The sequence below is a fragment of the Lathyrus oleraceus genome, chromosome 5 (assembly GCF_024323335.1).
Source record: "Lathyrus oleraceus cultivar Zhongwan6 chromosome 5, CAAS_Psat_ZW6_1.0, whole genome shotgun sequence".
NCBI lineage: Eukaryota > Viridiplantae > Streptophyta > Magnoliopsida > Fabales > Fabaceae > Lathyrus > Lathyrus oleraceus.
Window position 1 is genome coordinate 547,533,479 of NC_066583.1, and position 15,209 is coordinate 547,548,687.

General features: G+C 41.4%; 1 protein-coding gene across 1 annotated transcript; it reads right to left on the bottom strand.

The window, feature by feature from the left end:
* Nucleotides 1-1,415: 1,415 nt before the first annotated feature.
* On the bottom strand, nucleotides 1,416-5,902 carry LOC127086272 (uncharacterized). The gene is made up of 2 exons (XM_051026995.1): nucleotides 5,681-5,902; nucleotides 1,416-3,255 (listed from the first exon to the last, which is right to left on the bottom strand). The coding sequence occupies exon 2, from the start codon at nucleotides 3,207-3,209 to the stop codon at nucleotides 1,509-1,511; it is 1,701 nt and encodes a 566-aa protein (XP_050882952.1). The 5' UTR covers nucleotides 3,210-3,255; nucleotides 5,681-5,902; the 3' UTR covers nucleotides 1,416-1,508.
* Between the last annotated feature and the right edge of the window lie 9,307 nt (nucleotides 5,903-15,209).

The following is a 15,209-nucleotide window of genomic DNA, read 5'->3' on the forward strand; positions in this document are numbered from 1 at the left end:
CAGCTTCAACCAACTTTCGATTCTTTCTCCTGCCACCACAATGTCAGAGAAATTGGTGACAGGGCAACCCACCATTCTTTCTGCAAACGGCCCCTGCAGGGTCCCCATGAACAAATCGGACATCTCTCTGTCCACCAGAGGAGGTTGCACCCTTGCAGCCAGTTCTCTCCACCTCTGCGCATACTCCTTGAATCCTTCGTTATGCTTTTGAGACATACCCTGCAGCTGGGTACGACTCGGAGCCATATCAGCATTAAATTGGTATTGCTTAAAGAAAGCATCTCCCAAATCTTGCCAGCTTTTGATATCGGACGATCTCAACTTGGTGTACCATTCCAAGGAGCCTCCAGACAGGCTGTCCTGGAAAAAGTACATCCACAGTTTTTGATCCGCGGTGTATGCCGAGATTTTGCGGACAAATGCCTGGAGATGAGTTTCCGGGCAAGAACTGCCATTGTATTTGTCGAACGCAGGCGCCTTGAACTTCTGAGGAATGACAATCCCCTCCACCAATCCCATGTTGGACATGTTAACCACCCCTGGCGTGGCATAACTTTCAAGCACTTTGATTTTCTCAGCCAGCAGCTGGATTTCCCGGTTCTGGGGTGGAATATTGTAAGGCATAAACGACTCATTCTGTATCGAGAATTGATCCGCCTCTCTATCCTCTTCCTGATCTTCGTCAAACCCATAAAACGGAGGCACAAAGTTGTCTTTCATATTCTGACTAGGCCCAGGTTGACCAGCAGCACCAGCATTATTCACCAGACCAACTGTTGTCCTCTTTCCACCATCACGAGATCCCTGCCCCTGGTTGGAGACTCCATCCAGGTTGACCCCACTGTTCTGAGCAGAAACCCGCTCGAGTTTCTCAACTTTATCTGCGAGAGCCTTCTGACCAATGGCAAAACCTTGCATTATATTGATCAGTTCGGTCATTTTCTCCTTCAATTCCAGCATATCAGCACTGGGAAGCTCCATGAGTCTGGGAGTGTTTCTTCTTGTGTAATATCGGTGAGGGCGAGTTGAGTGCAGGGGTACTACTCTTCGAGCGCGAGCAATGGTTCCTGTTTACAAACAAGCACGTTAGTAATAGTCACCTGCAAAATAAAACACAAGTTATCATGATTAATGCATGTATGCAGTGTCTATCCATATGAAGGACACTTTGTCTCTCGACCCTGGCATCATCGAGACAAATAATAAGCCGGCATTAACATTCTGATTAGCAGTGTTTGATTTTGTTGTGCAGATCGGAGATATGTGATTTAGCAAGAATACCCCCAACCATGTGTGTGCTTGTGTAAGTGCATACGGTAAAGCAAATAAAGCTTGAAGACCAGTCACTGAATGAAAATCGCCATCACATAACCAAAAGAGTGCACAATCAGTGCAACAGTCATACATCAACCCGATAAGGTCAGATACAATCCTCCAGAATAGGAAAGAAATACAGACAAGTGAATTCCGTCAACAAGCCTGACGGTAATCCAACACAAATGAAAGATCTAGCTAGATGAGGGTCCCACAGATGGCCCTATCTCATCTTCCATCCTCGCGAACTCTGCGGCGAACCTGAGCTCGGTATTCTCCTGCTGTAGTCTTCCAACTTCCTTCTGATGAATCTTCATCTGCCTGAAGTAGTGGTCTCTCTCTGCCATGTAATGATCTCTCTCGGCCCTGATCTTTGCCTTTTCCGCTTCCCACTCTGCAGCGAGGACTCTGGCTCTCTCATCTCTCTGATCCTTCACTATGATTTGCCTTCTCTTCTCATCTTCGATGACTTTTGACGCTCTGAACAGCTTATCCTTAGTGATATCGTGCTCCCGGTTGGATGATGCTAAAGCTTGGCTGATCTTCCCATAGTAGGCTGTATCCATCTCAAAGCGTTTGGTCTCCAAAGCATGCCGCTTATCCTGATCTTCCATCTTTGCTTTGAGCTCCTGATTAGCTCTCTGAACCCGAGCGACACTCATCTCCAATTCCGTCTTCTCTGCAAGTAGCTGATCTCGTTCCCGCTTCACCTCTAAGAACTCATCCATGCTGACAGAAGAACTTGGACCCTCAATCCTAGGACACACTGAGTCACCTCCAGGGAACGGTAGAAATGTAGACTCAATCCTCTTCCGCAACCAATCCTCAAATAGTGGAAAATACCGGCAGTTGACTTTGCCATAAGGAACCTTACCCCTCCTCTGGATATCTCGCCATTCGTCCAATACCTGCCTCAACTTGGTCTGGTTACCATCAATCGGGAAATAGAAGGACTCCTGAATCTCTCGCCCGAGAGGAGGACCCTCTATAGCAAACCCCATCTGTCTCCGGAGAAGCATCGGGTTGTAATTAATGCAACCCTGAACTCCCACCAAAGGCACATTAGGTAAACTCCCACAACTACATATGAAGTCCTGACCAGCTAAACCATTATGAGTCCAAGCAATGTCATCAGCCCGCAGACCCATTAATCGGAAGGACCACTTGACACTAGGGTCAATCTGAACAAACGCACCTCGGGAAGGCAAATACCCCATGAACCATCTAAAGAGCAACTGAGAGCAGCATCTAACCAGACCACCCCGCCTCTTCTCATTCCTGTTATGCACTGAGTAGTAGACATCTCCAATCAGGGTAGGAATAGGGTTTCTCTGCATAAACAATCTGATAGCATTATGGTCCACAATATTCTTCTGGTTAGGAAACAGAACAATCCCATAAATGCTCACAGCAATCAGAGCACAAACCGTCTTCCAGTTACCCGCAGCAGCATGTTCCTTGGCATTAGCCTCCAAGAAACTCAAATGAAATCCAGGTAACTTTCCCTTCTCCTTCCAACCTTCCTTGACCATTTCCGGACTCAAATAAAGAGCACGTGAAATCCCAAGGACGTCCGGCTCCGCCCTAGTGACATGGAAAGGAATCTGATCACGGATCTGAATACCCAGGATGCTGACATAATCCTCCATCAGAGGTCCCAACAGATAGTCTGGAAAAACGAAACACCTCAACCCAGGGTCATAGAACTGAAGAAGAGTGTGGATGGCGCTCCTGTCGCAGTCAGTGAGTCTGAAAACCATCTTCAGAATACCGCCGTATGACTCTCTAAACATTCCCACATGGTCAGGAGTAATCAATGCTATCATATCCTTGAGCACACCAATCTCTGGATCAAAGAAACTGTAAGCAATGTTGTTCTTCAAACCGGTCCTCATACTGGAGCAGAAAATCTCTCAACCAGAATCTCGATCAAAAGTGTCCCTGCATATGGGTAAACATGGGTTAGATGCAAATAATGCAAAATGCAATGATGCTGATGAATGAATGCAATGCGTTGCCATCCTCCAAGCCATCTGATTATCTGTACTGAATCTGGGCTCTGAACTGATCATAACCATCTGAGTGGACAAATAATCACCAATCTGATCCACGGGTTCCGAAATAAACGGAAGACAGATGCATCATCATCATCATCAACACCAGACCATCTCTGAGCAGACACACCATCATCTGAATCGGCCCGGGGAATCCGAAATAAACGGATCCCCACTGATACATATCTCGGCCCGGGGAATCCGAAATAAACGGATCCCCACTGATAAGTCACGGACAGCACTCCGGCGTCACAGCAATAAATAACCATAAATCCGACTTATAATTATGTCTCTGAATCACAGATCAAAAGGTCACCATCTGAAGGCTATCTGAACAAACATCTGACAGAACAACCCTCCCCTCACAGGTAGGTTCTAAACAAGCCATCCTAAGGCGGATAATAGTCTCGACAATCGGGCGGAGATACTCAATGGGTTTGCCCTTTCGGGTGTGCCATTGTAGCTCCCTTAAAATCGTCTAAACCAAAGATCCGGGAATGATCGGTCACCAGAGTCAACAACTCAAATGGAGTGACTCAAACAAAGCGGAATATCCACAGAGATGAGCACTATCAAGTGAGCCTCGTCCGGCTTGTGGCACATCACGCCGCCAGGCACATGTTGACTTAACATGAAAGAGGCAACGTGAGACCACACTAGTCCTAGGTGTATACTCGGGCCTGGGTTTTAGCCCCACTCAGAACACCCACCCCAAAGTAACAGAACCACCTGCAGAGGAAGATGGCAACGTGACAGTAATGATGCATGCACATACTTAATGCAAGTATATACACACTGGTTAGAATAATAAATGCAATAAATAACACAAACAAGCAACCTAAACTAATCCTAGAACGCTAGGAAGGACTCGCTTAGGGACGATGGACCAGCATAGGTCTACATCGCAAGTCCCCAGCAGAGTCGCCAGCTGTCGCATCCTGCGAAAAATCAACCGGCGAAGCTCGAAAAAGAAAACACACACAGAGCCGCCACTGCGCGTTATTTATCCCAAGATAGGGAAAGGAAACGCTCAGAGAAACCTGGAAAGACATGGTCTCGCGACCAAAGAGACAGGGTAAGGGAGTCGGTTACGCAAGGGGAAGGTATTAGCACCCCTCACGTCCTAGGTACTCCTAGGGATCCACGTCCTAGAATACAGAATAGGTTGCTAAACATCACACACACACACGGGGAACGCAGGTGGGGTTAAGAGAAACGGGCTCGATAAGGTATCGCACCTTATGCCTACATATCTTGTCTGGAACAAGAATCAGAGCCACTGTAGTTCGGCTTACACACGCCAAACAACACCAAAACATACAAACAAGCAAGGGTGGCAAACATGGAGCCCGACAACCACTGGATGGAATTACGTCGGCATCCGAACCAAAACTCACTCAAAAGGGCAAACTGGGAGCCCGACAGCCACTTACTGGACTTACGTCGGCATCCGAGCCAAAACACGCAGTCAGATAACAAGTAAACGCACGCAAAAAAGAAAAAGGTTGCCCGGAGTGGTCTCGCACGACCACCTGCCTACATACCTCGTCTGGCACGAGGATCAGGGCGATGTAGTTCCCCTGAAAGGGACTAAATTGCTAACCAGAAACCGGGGAAAGATACACAATTAGGGAGCTGAGACTCGAGCCTAATGTTGTCATGCATCGTTAACCCTAAGTTCGGTTTTCTATCCTACTTGCATAAACAAGCCTATCCTAACCAGGAAAGAAGCTAGCACACAAGCATACAATATACAAGCATATATCAGATGAGAACAGGCATCTCAAACAACACAAACATGTCAATCAAATGTCCACATAACACCCACTATAGCCAAACAAGGGGCTCAATCAATCGGGTTTGACTGCCTAAGCAAGTCGTCTGTACAGGCTGGTTTTGCTCTTAACCTTGCCATTACGAGGCTAAGGTGAAGCAGATGAAGAGGTGAAGTGAGGATCAGACCTCACAACTCATATCCCTAACCAGGGAGAGCTGACAAATGAGCATGGGTCCAGAATAGGGGAACCCTTCTATACTCGATGACTCTGACACAATGTGCACTGCACAGATCTTGGGCTTTTGATCTCAATGCTACAACCATGTAATGGGAGCAAGGAGAAGACTCACTGAATAGTGGGGGACAGGTTGCTTGTCCCTACCTTCCACCAATTGCCTTACTTGAAGGACTTTTCCTGCTTGGGCTTAAAAATAAACAAACACAATCATTGCCTCTTAAGGAGGACTTCAGACATTTATTTGCCCGGCCCGGTAGCAGCCGGGTCTCCAGACTACATGAAGTCAAGAAGACCTACCTCAATGCAAGTTGCTTAAGCAACGCAAAGCAAAAGTTCGCAAGGAATTGAGCAACTAAAGGTACCTGTACAAAAGTCAAACAGAATCAGCATCTACTTTCACAAACAGACAACAATATAATGATCAATTAACCAAGTACAATTATACAAATAATGAGGTGCATAGCACAAGGCTCACATGAACCAACATCCTACAAAACAAATACATTAGTCATATGTGTCAAGTAACACAATCCATAATGTGAGCAAATCTCCTTAATCATTATCTTTAACCTGAAAAGGTACAATCACACTCAAAGGTAAGTACTATGACCACTAGGACTAGCCTAGGGTCAAAAAGATGGAAAAATCCTAAAACAGCAGCCAATTCATGATGAAAACCAAGTAATATCAAATACAAAGGGATCCCAATTGGTCCCATATTCAAACTATGTTCCTATTTTAAATTATGCAACCTAGAAGGCAAATGAAGCAATGTTGAGTCTCATACAAACAACCAGCAAGATCATATCCAACCACATGTCAAAAAGGATCCAAAAAATCCACAAAAATTCTATCCTAACCAGAAGGCATTCAACAAGCCACATATTAAATTTCAAATCATTTGGACTAGTAGATCAATAGGAATTAATTAAACATGGTACAGCATGCAAAAACAACATCAAATGAAGTCAAAAATTATACACCAACTTCAATCTAATGGTAAACAGCAATGGTGCATCATAAATCAGTAGGACCAAAGCCAAAAGCTACATTAATGTGTCAGGAATTATGCTATCAATTTTCATGTCCATTGGATTAATTATGAGGATATGGCAACATAAATGCTAAAGGTTACACCAATGGAACTCTAACATGCTAGGCAGTAAGAAAAAATATGAATCAAATTGGAAATTGATTGTAAAAATCCACAAAAATTATCAGTGATAGCTAACATGTTAAACAAGCTTCATGCAAAAAATTAGGGCCATTGGCCAATGGGAAGCATGGAAAAATATTTGGGGAATTCAGCATGCCAAACTATGTCACATATATACATGTCCAACTTCAATAATTCATATATAATAGACCATAGGCTAAAAAACTCCCAAACCTATGTCAAAAAATCCAGAAGGATGTCTAGAAGTCATGTTTCAATTTTCACTTATTTTGGATATAGTATGTGGAGTATAGAATTAAAATGGTAATGTGTAGGAAAATATGTACATTAAAAACATCTCTAGGTCCAATTGGATTTTCTACCAAGCATTATTTTGTTTTTCATCTTTATAAAATAATAGGGAAAAAATTATGATTAACAAAAAAATATGGTATTTTTTGGATTATTATTGAATATCATATGAATTTTCTAAGTTTTAAAATGTTTATTTAATAATTATTTAGAATTATATTAGGTTTATTAAATTTAATTTGGTGCCAGTGGCACAATTGAAATTTTTAACGCTTGGCCTTATACGTCGCCGTTTCAATTAGGCGTGATGAGCGGTGGAGATCGCATCTGGGACGAAAAACATGAAGCGACATTGAAATGGAAACGCGATGGATCCAACGCACTCTTTTTCCAGAAAAGCAAGAATGTTCATCGTCTTCTCAAAGCGTTCTTCATCTGGAAACGCAGGTTTGAGCAAGCGTAACGGAAATGCATAAACTATGTACCGATCGGACCGATTCTCGATCGCGAGCAAGGATATGGATGCGATTTCCTCTATAGATTAACATGCAGCACGAATCGACAGCAAGAAGGAAACGCATCGAAACTTAAATTGACAATTACTCACTCAAATCGCAACGAAATTACAATCCAAAAGCTGTTATACAATCTACGAGCTACAATCTACAACACTCCTAACTCAATTTGACGAAACACAAGATTCGATTTCCAACCTTTCTTGCGATGCGATGCGGATTCGGCGCGATTGAACTTCGATCTCGCGCGAACAGATGCAGCGATTAGTTGTAGGAGGTGCGTGGAGTCTTCGATTCAGCTCGAAGTCGCTTGGATTATCAAGAATTCGTGAAGCCGGTATGGAAGAACCTTCTTTCTACGGTTGCGAAATCTTGCGTATTGAGCTTCGAATCCTGCAAACAGAAACTCCAAAACAAGTATAATTGACAAATCCACCAAGGATTCGCATCAAGCTTCAAGGATCGTCGATGAATTGGTGAAAAAGGTCCTTGACCGAGAAAAATGTGAGAGAGCTTGAGAGCTTTTTGCTTTTTTCTGTTAGATGGAAATTGAGATTGTGAAGTTTGGGATCGTGAGAGAAAATGATTAGCTGTTGTGATTTTCTGTTAGCTTCCCCAAAACGAGTGTGAAGAATTTTTTTTGGAATTGTGATTGTGAAGAAGGGGTTGTCAAAAAAAATGTGACTGTGAGAGAATCGGTTTTCCGTTATGCAGTGAAAATGTGGTTGTGTAGAAGTTTCTCAAAATTGTGATTAGCAGAAAAAGATTCTCCAAATTCTGTTAGAGTTTTGTTTTTATATGCAGTGCTTAATCTAAACTTAATTACAATTAAGCAAGAGAAATGATTAGTGGAAATTGGTTTATGTGCAATTTGGAGTTAAGCTCTTCAATGCTTAGAAGCAAATTCAGCAGAAAATTAACACTTGAAACAAGTCTAAAATATCCATTGGAAGCTAATAGCATTGGCCTTTTTTCCAAATTCTCCATATTTCCAAAATTGGACCATTTTGCCCCTCTCCTTAAATTGATTCACTTCAAAAATGGCATTTTGCATGGAGCCTTTTCCAAAAAATCCAATTATGCAACTTTGAAGTACACATTAAATGGAGTTTGTGCATATAAAGAACTTGCATTTTGGATAAACCACGTGGTAGTTATGCCCTCCTGATTACGGGTCTTTTCTGAAATTCACTGAGCCATATCTTGCAAACCGTACATTGGATTTTCAAGTTCTTGGACTTTTTGGAAAGGTGAGAACAAGATCTACATCTGTCATGTTGAACAATTTTTCATTTGAAGCTTCCTTGGACTTCTGTTTTTGAGGTCAAAAACTTTCCACTTTTGGAAACTTCAGTTACCAGTCACCTGCTATTTTTGGTAGTTTTTGTCCTGACTTGATTTTCTTCATTTTTAAGCTTTGAGATGTCATTTAACACTTGTTCCAACATGAATGAAGTGTGTCTAACTCATTTCCACCTCCAAATTCACCAGATCATGTACAGTTGACCACAGTTGACTTTTCAACTGACAGATGAATTGGGCAATGCACAGATCAATCTGAACCCCAATCTCCAACTGAAATGGCTCAAGGGTGAAACCCTAGCCTCAATAATCACCATATAACCAAAGAATGAACCCCAGAATCATCAGAAACCCCATCTTCTGATCCAGCCCTGATTGGCCCAATGCAACTGATTAGGGTTGACCAGTGGTCAAAACCCTAATCTCAAGGAATCTTCTTCAATCTTCTGATGACATCCCACCATGGTGATGATGATGTATCATTCAATCAATATGAAGACCAATACCCTTGGAGAATCATAAAACCCTAATCCACAGCCCAATCCTCAGATGGCCATGATCAGTCAGTAACCTAGGCTTGCACTTTTGACTTCCTCATCTTCTGATCAAGACTTGGGAGAATGGCTTGCATAATGTAACCACATGATATGCAACATGAACTGCCTAATGTCCTAAAATGCAATGCAAATATGTTAATGCTAGTCCCAAGAGAGGAGGGCAAATTTTGAGGTGTTACAATGAATAAAAACGTCTTAATTATTATTTTAAAAATATTTGAATTATTTGTTACTAAACACACTCGCGTATCCATTGTCTATTTTTTTTTTACCATGTATCAATGAAAATATAGTTATATTTTTTATTTCAATATAATTTTAAAAAATTACAGATTTATAAAAGTTAACAGTAAGAAGTGAAAGTTGGTTTTTTTACCGAGATAACCCACTTTTTCGAAAAAAATCCCAAAATACCCCACTTTTAGGAGGAGGCGCCAATTGGATTGGCGACCCCTCTTAAAAATTGCAAGGAGGTGCCAATTGGATTGCCTAGGGCACCTGCCCTAGCCAATCCAATTGGCGCCTATGTGAAGTTTTTAAGAGGAGGCGCCAATCCAATTGGCGACTCCCTTAAACAAGCCTCAAATGAAAAAACCTCCAACATTAAAGTTATAGATCTTTTCAAGACAATGAATTTGGATATAAATTTTGCATCATTTGGATTTTTTATGAGAAAGTTATGGGCAGTTGAAGTTGGACTTCTGAGTTTTTCAACTATTATCTGACCTATAATGTTTTGTAGTATTGCATGTGTTTCTTTTAGGAATATGAATTTTTGTCCAACATAACATTTGAAGTAGACATCTTAAATTTTCCAATGCACTTAGTCCCACTTCAAAATAATTAAAAATGAGTGAGTTAGGTCTTTGCGAACTTGACCCAAAATTAGGGTTTATGTCAAAACATGAGTATGTGAATTTTGCCAAAAGGGACCAACTTCAAGCCCTTCTGTTTGAATGATAAAATCCTCAAATGACAAAACCTTCAACATAAAAGTTGTAGATATTTTCAAGATAATGAATTTGGACTAAAGTTTTGCATCATTTGCAATTTTTATGAGAAAGGTATGGGCACCTGAACTTGGACTCTTTGACATTTTAACTGTTATCTGACCTATAATGTTTTGTATTATTGCATGTGTTTGTGTTAGAGTTATGAATTTTTGTCCAACATAACAAGTGAATTAGACATCTTAAATTTTCCAATTCACTTGGTCCCACCTCAAAATAATTAAAAATGAGTGAGTTAGGTCCTTGCGAACTTGACCCAAAATTAGGGTTTATGTCAAAACATGAGTATGTGAATTTTGCCAAAAGGGACCAACTTCAAGCCCTTCTGTTTGAATGATAAAATCCTCAAATGACAAAACCTTCAACATAAAAGTTGTAGATATTTTCAAGATAATGAATTTGGACTAAAGTTTTGCATCATTTGCAATTTTTATGAGAAAGGTATGGGCACCTGAACTTGGACTCTTTGACATTTTAACTGTTATCTGACCTATAATGTTTTGTATTATTGCATGTGTTTGTGTTAGAGTTATGAATTTTTGTCCAACATAACAAGTGAATTAGACATCTTAAATTTTCCAATTCACTTGGTCCCACCTCAAAATAATTAAAAATGAGTGAGTTAGGTCCTTGCGAACTTGACCCAAAATTAGGGTTTCTGTCAAAACATGTGTATGTGAATTTTGCCAAAAGGGACCAAATTCAAGCCCTTCTGTTTGAATGATAAAAGCCTCAAATGACAAAACCTTCAACATAAAAGTTTTAGATCTTTTCAAGATAATGAATTTGGACAATTTTTTTTGCATCATTTGCATTTTTTATGAGAAAGGTATGGGCACCTGAACTTGGACTCTTTGACATTTCAATTGTTATCTGACCTATAATGTTTTGTATTATCATATGTGTTTATTTTAGAATTATGAAATTTTTTCCAACATAATAATTTAAGTAGACATCTCAATGGAGTTTCAGTCAAAACATGTGTATGTGAATTTTGCCAAAATGGAGTTTAGACAAAGAAACCTAATGTTTGGAGTTTACACAAAGATAAATTTGATATAATACGAATTGATATTAATAAAATTTGGATTTTACACAAAGAATCCTAATGGTGATGACCGGGATCACCTAACCGACCTCCGGTCCCACATCCCCTAGCTACCCTAACCCTTGGCCCTAACCCACGTTGACGATTCTGCACCGGTGTTTGTTCATCTGATGGTCCAGGAGCGTCATTACCTCCTACAGAAGAAGATCCGTTGAGGTATTCAACCAACTCAGCATAGTCTTCAGTATTCAATGATGGTGTGCCGACGTAGCTGAGCTCATGACCCATGCCAGAGAAGTTGGGGTGTGGTTGACTCATGGATGGGCGACTGGGACGGTTGAAGGGAGACATGGGTGTGAATGATGGGTCTAGGAACGGTTGGAAAGGTTGTTGGGGTGTTTGGAAGAGATATGGTTGTGGGATGTTTTGGTATTGTGATGTTTGGGGTTCTTGGCTACGGTAGGAGGAGGGGTGGTTAATGTTTTGGCTAAGGCGATTTTGGTAGGGTGATGGTGTGGGTGCGAAGCGATGTTCGGTCTGAGGTTGATGGTCCATTTGTTGGTGGTGGTATGGGGGATGTTCTTGGTATTGGGGTTGGGTGAATGGCATATTTTGGTTGTATGTTTGTGTGTTTGTGGAACGGAAAGTTTGACGGATAGGTGGTTGTGAGTAACCGGGCTGAGAATGTTGTTGGGGGTTATATGTTGATCCTTCTTGTGTGTAACTTGTTTGGCGTGGGTCGTAGAGGTACATATCATCAGCGATGAATTGAAATCCAACCGACCTGTACCAAGCCATATAAGTACGACTTGGTTTTACCTCATTTGGCATGACTGCGTCAGTTAAGACATGGTCATGACGGTGCTTCCACTTGCGACACTCTGATCTTGCGAAGGTTTGCCAAGGGTTGTAGTTCCATTGGTCGTTCACTTTACGCATATGCCATTCTTCTAGGCTAGCTGGGGGGTCTAGGATATTCTGGACCATACCGAACTGCAGCTTCACACGATCGGTGTTGTGCATCTCCACTGTTGTGAACCGTATTATCGGTGTGCATGCTGTCCATACGGCTGCGTCTTCAGGGTTGACCTGATGCTCATGATCCATATTAAGGTATGGACGCCAAATGAACTGAAATGTTAAAGACGATAGGATTTAAATGAATGTAGAAAAAGTCAACATAATATGACGAATTAATGAAGATATTTTGCTTACGTCTGTCGGTCGAAGGTGATCCAACAGGTTGCGATACTGAGTAATACAGTGTCTCGGACATCTGCTGTAATTCATCCCACGTGCCGACCATCTACACCAAAAAGTTAAAATAAATTAGTTATGGGTACTAAACTGTAAGGAAGTAAGTAAAGATATAACAATTTAAACAACTTACTTTTTTGCATATGGAAAAGTGAAGGGGTTGTTATTGACCGGTGCTAGAGACGGTAGTCTTGACCATCCCCATGCTTGTAGCAAAACAGCACATCCAGAAAATGTAGATGTGTCTTTGTGGGAGTTTTTACACAACGAACTATAGAGATAGGCTAGACATGCGGATCCCCAACTGTAACTACCTATTCTATCTATATGTCTAAGTAAAGGTAAGTACATAATATGCATGCTAGAACCACTATCTTCGGGAAATAAAAAGGATCCTAGTAACAACATAATGTAACATCTAGTTTTGATTATTCGAGCATCTTCGGTAGAATGCTCATCTAAATATAAACTATTATAATATGACTTTAGGCGTGAGAGTAGTATACCTTGACCTCTAGCATTATCATCTAACAAATCAGTGTCTAAAAGCTCCATGCAAATTGAATTTGCATAGTTGGTCTTACCATTAACAGCTTTGCCTTCAATTCGTAGTCCTAAAAGCATGTAGACGTCTTCTAACGTCACGGTACACTCACCGGTTGGAAACCAAAATGTGTGTGTCTCTGGCCTCCATCTTTCGCATAAGGCTAGAATGAACTTGTTATCTATAGACCAAGACATAATCTTGCTAATGTGACCAAAACCGGCGAGTTCAACATAAGGTTGAATCATCGGGTCCATTGGGACAAATTCGTGGACTCGAGTTCGAAACCTTGATACATCCTATAATACAAATAATATAACACTTGACTAAGTTGGTATTTCAAAATAAAATGGGGTTGGTGGAGATGAAACATAAAAAATTAGTATAAGAAGAAACTTACGTATGTTGCGATGTTTGCAACTGTTCCTCTGTGTGCTTCGCCCATTGTGAGTAAAGACATATTGTTGGGGAGTTGGTGTAGATGAAATTGGAAGATTTTGTTGAAGATGAAATTGTAAAAGAAGTAATGTAGATGAAGTAGTGAGAATGTTGGTGTGGAAGAATTGTTGAAGGAGTGGATGAATTTATAGGCAAATGGAGGAGAGCATACAAAATTGTGTTTGCATGGTGTCTCCACCTCATTTGGCGACCATGTACAACAATAAAGAGGGGGCGCCATTCAAATTGGCGACACCATAGGGTACATGCATGCAAGGCTAGTTCTGAATGCTTGGTTTCGAGGACTGACTCCATGGGGGCGCCATTCAAATTGGCGACCATGTACAAGCCTTAAGTGTATGCGCCAAACCAATTGGCGCCACCATCTGCATGTCTGACACATGGCATTGTTGTCTCCTGCATGCTGAATAACTCACTTATGGATGGCTTGCATGATTGACACATCACCTCTGACCATCTTAGGTGTCCGACACGTGTCTGTCTTGTCTCCTGCATGCTGATGACTAGCTTCTTGATAGCTTGCATGGTTGACACATCATGTTTGACCATCTTAGGTGTCCGACACGTGGTTGTCTTGTCTCCTGAATGCTGATGACTAACTTCTTGATAGCTTGCCTGGTTGACACATCAACTCACACTGTCTTGCAGGATTGACACATCATCTCAGACACGTGACTCTCTAGTATCCTACATGCTGAAGACTCACTTCTTGATAGGTTGCCTGTCTGACACATCAACTCACACTGTCTTGCCTGACTGACACATCATCTCAGAACTGTCTTACATGTCCGACACATGGCTATCTTGTCTCCTGCATACTGAAGAGTCACTTCTTGATAGCTTGCCTGGTTGACACATCAACTCACACTGTCTTGCAGGATTGACACATCATCTCAGTCACGTGGCTCTCTAGTATCCTGCATGCTGAAGACTCACTTCTGTCTTGACTAGCTAGCATGCTCGACACATCAACTCACACTGTCTTGCATGACAGACACATCAACTCATGACTAGCTAGCATGCTTGACACATCAACTCACACTGTATTGCATGACAGACACCTCATCTCAGAACTGACTTGCATGCTTGACACATTATCTCAGAGTAGCTTCAATGTCCTACACATCATCTCAGAACTAGCTAGCATGTGAGACACTGATACCATCTATTTAAGTGTCTTACTATCAACATCGAAGACACTTCACTCACATTCATCTGCACTTGCAAAATAGTTTTCATCTCCAAAATGTCATCTTCATCATTATACAGTGTCAACGTTCACTGCAACGGTGAAACTTTTGAGTCTGAGCTTCATGGTTTTTGTTTTAGAAACACTGATACCATTAGAGTCACGATGAAGAGAAATGCAACCTTTTTGCATTTGAAGAAAAGAATACAATCCTTTATAGGATCAGGTATTGTGTCAAAGATGACATATCAAAATCCTATATTTTTTGAGAATGGTCAATGCAAGTTTTTCCCCCTTAAGATACGAGACGATGAAGATGTTGAAAACATGTTTCTTAGTCTTGAACATTCATGCATGGATTGTATCGAGTTGTACATTACTCTACAACCATGTATACCGTCTCAACAGTCTCAACTAACCGATCAGGATGCAGCTGGTGAAAATGCTGCAGATGATGCACAATGGTCAGATGAACTC

Excerpts from the sequence above, each read along its gene's own strand:
- LOC127086272 (XM_051026995.1), bottom strand. The coding sequence starts at position 3,209 with ATGAGGACCGGTTTGAAGAACAACATTGCTTACAGTTTCTTTGATCCA.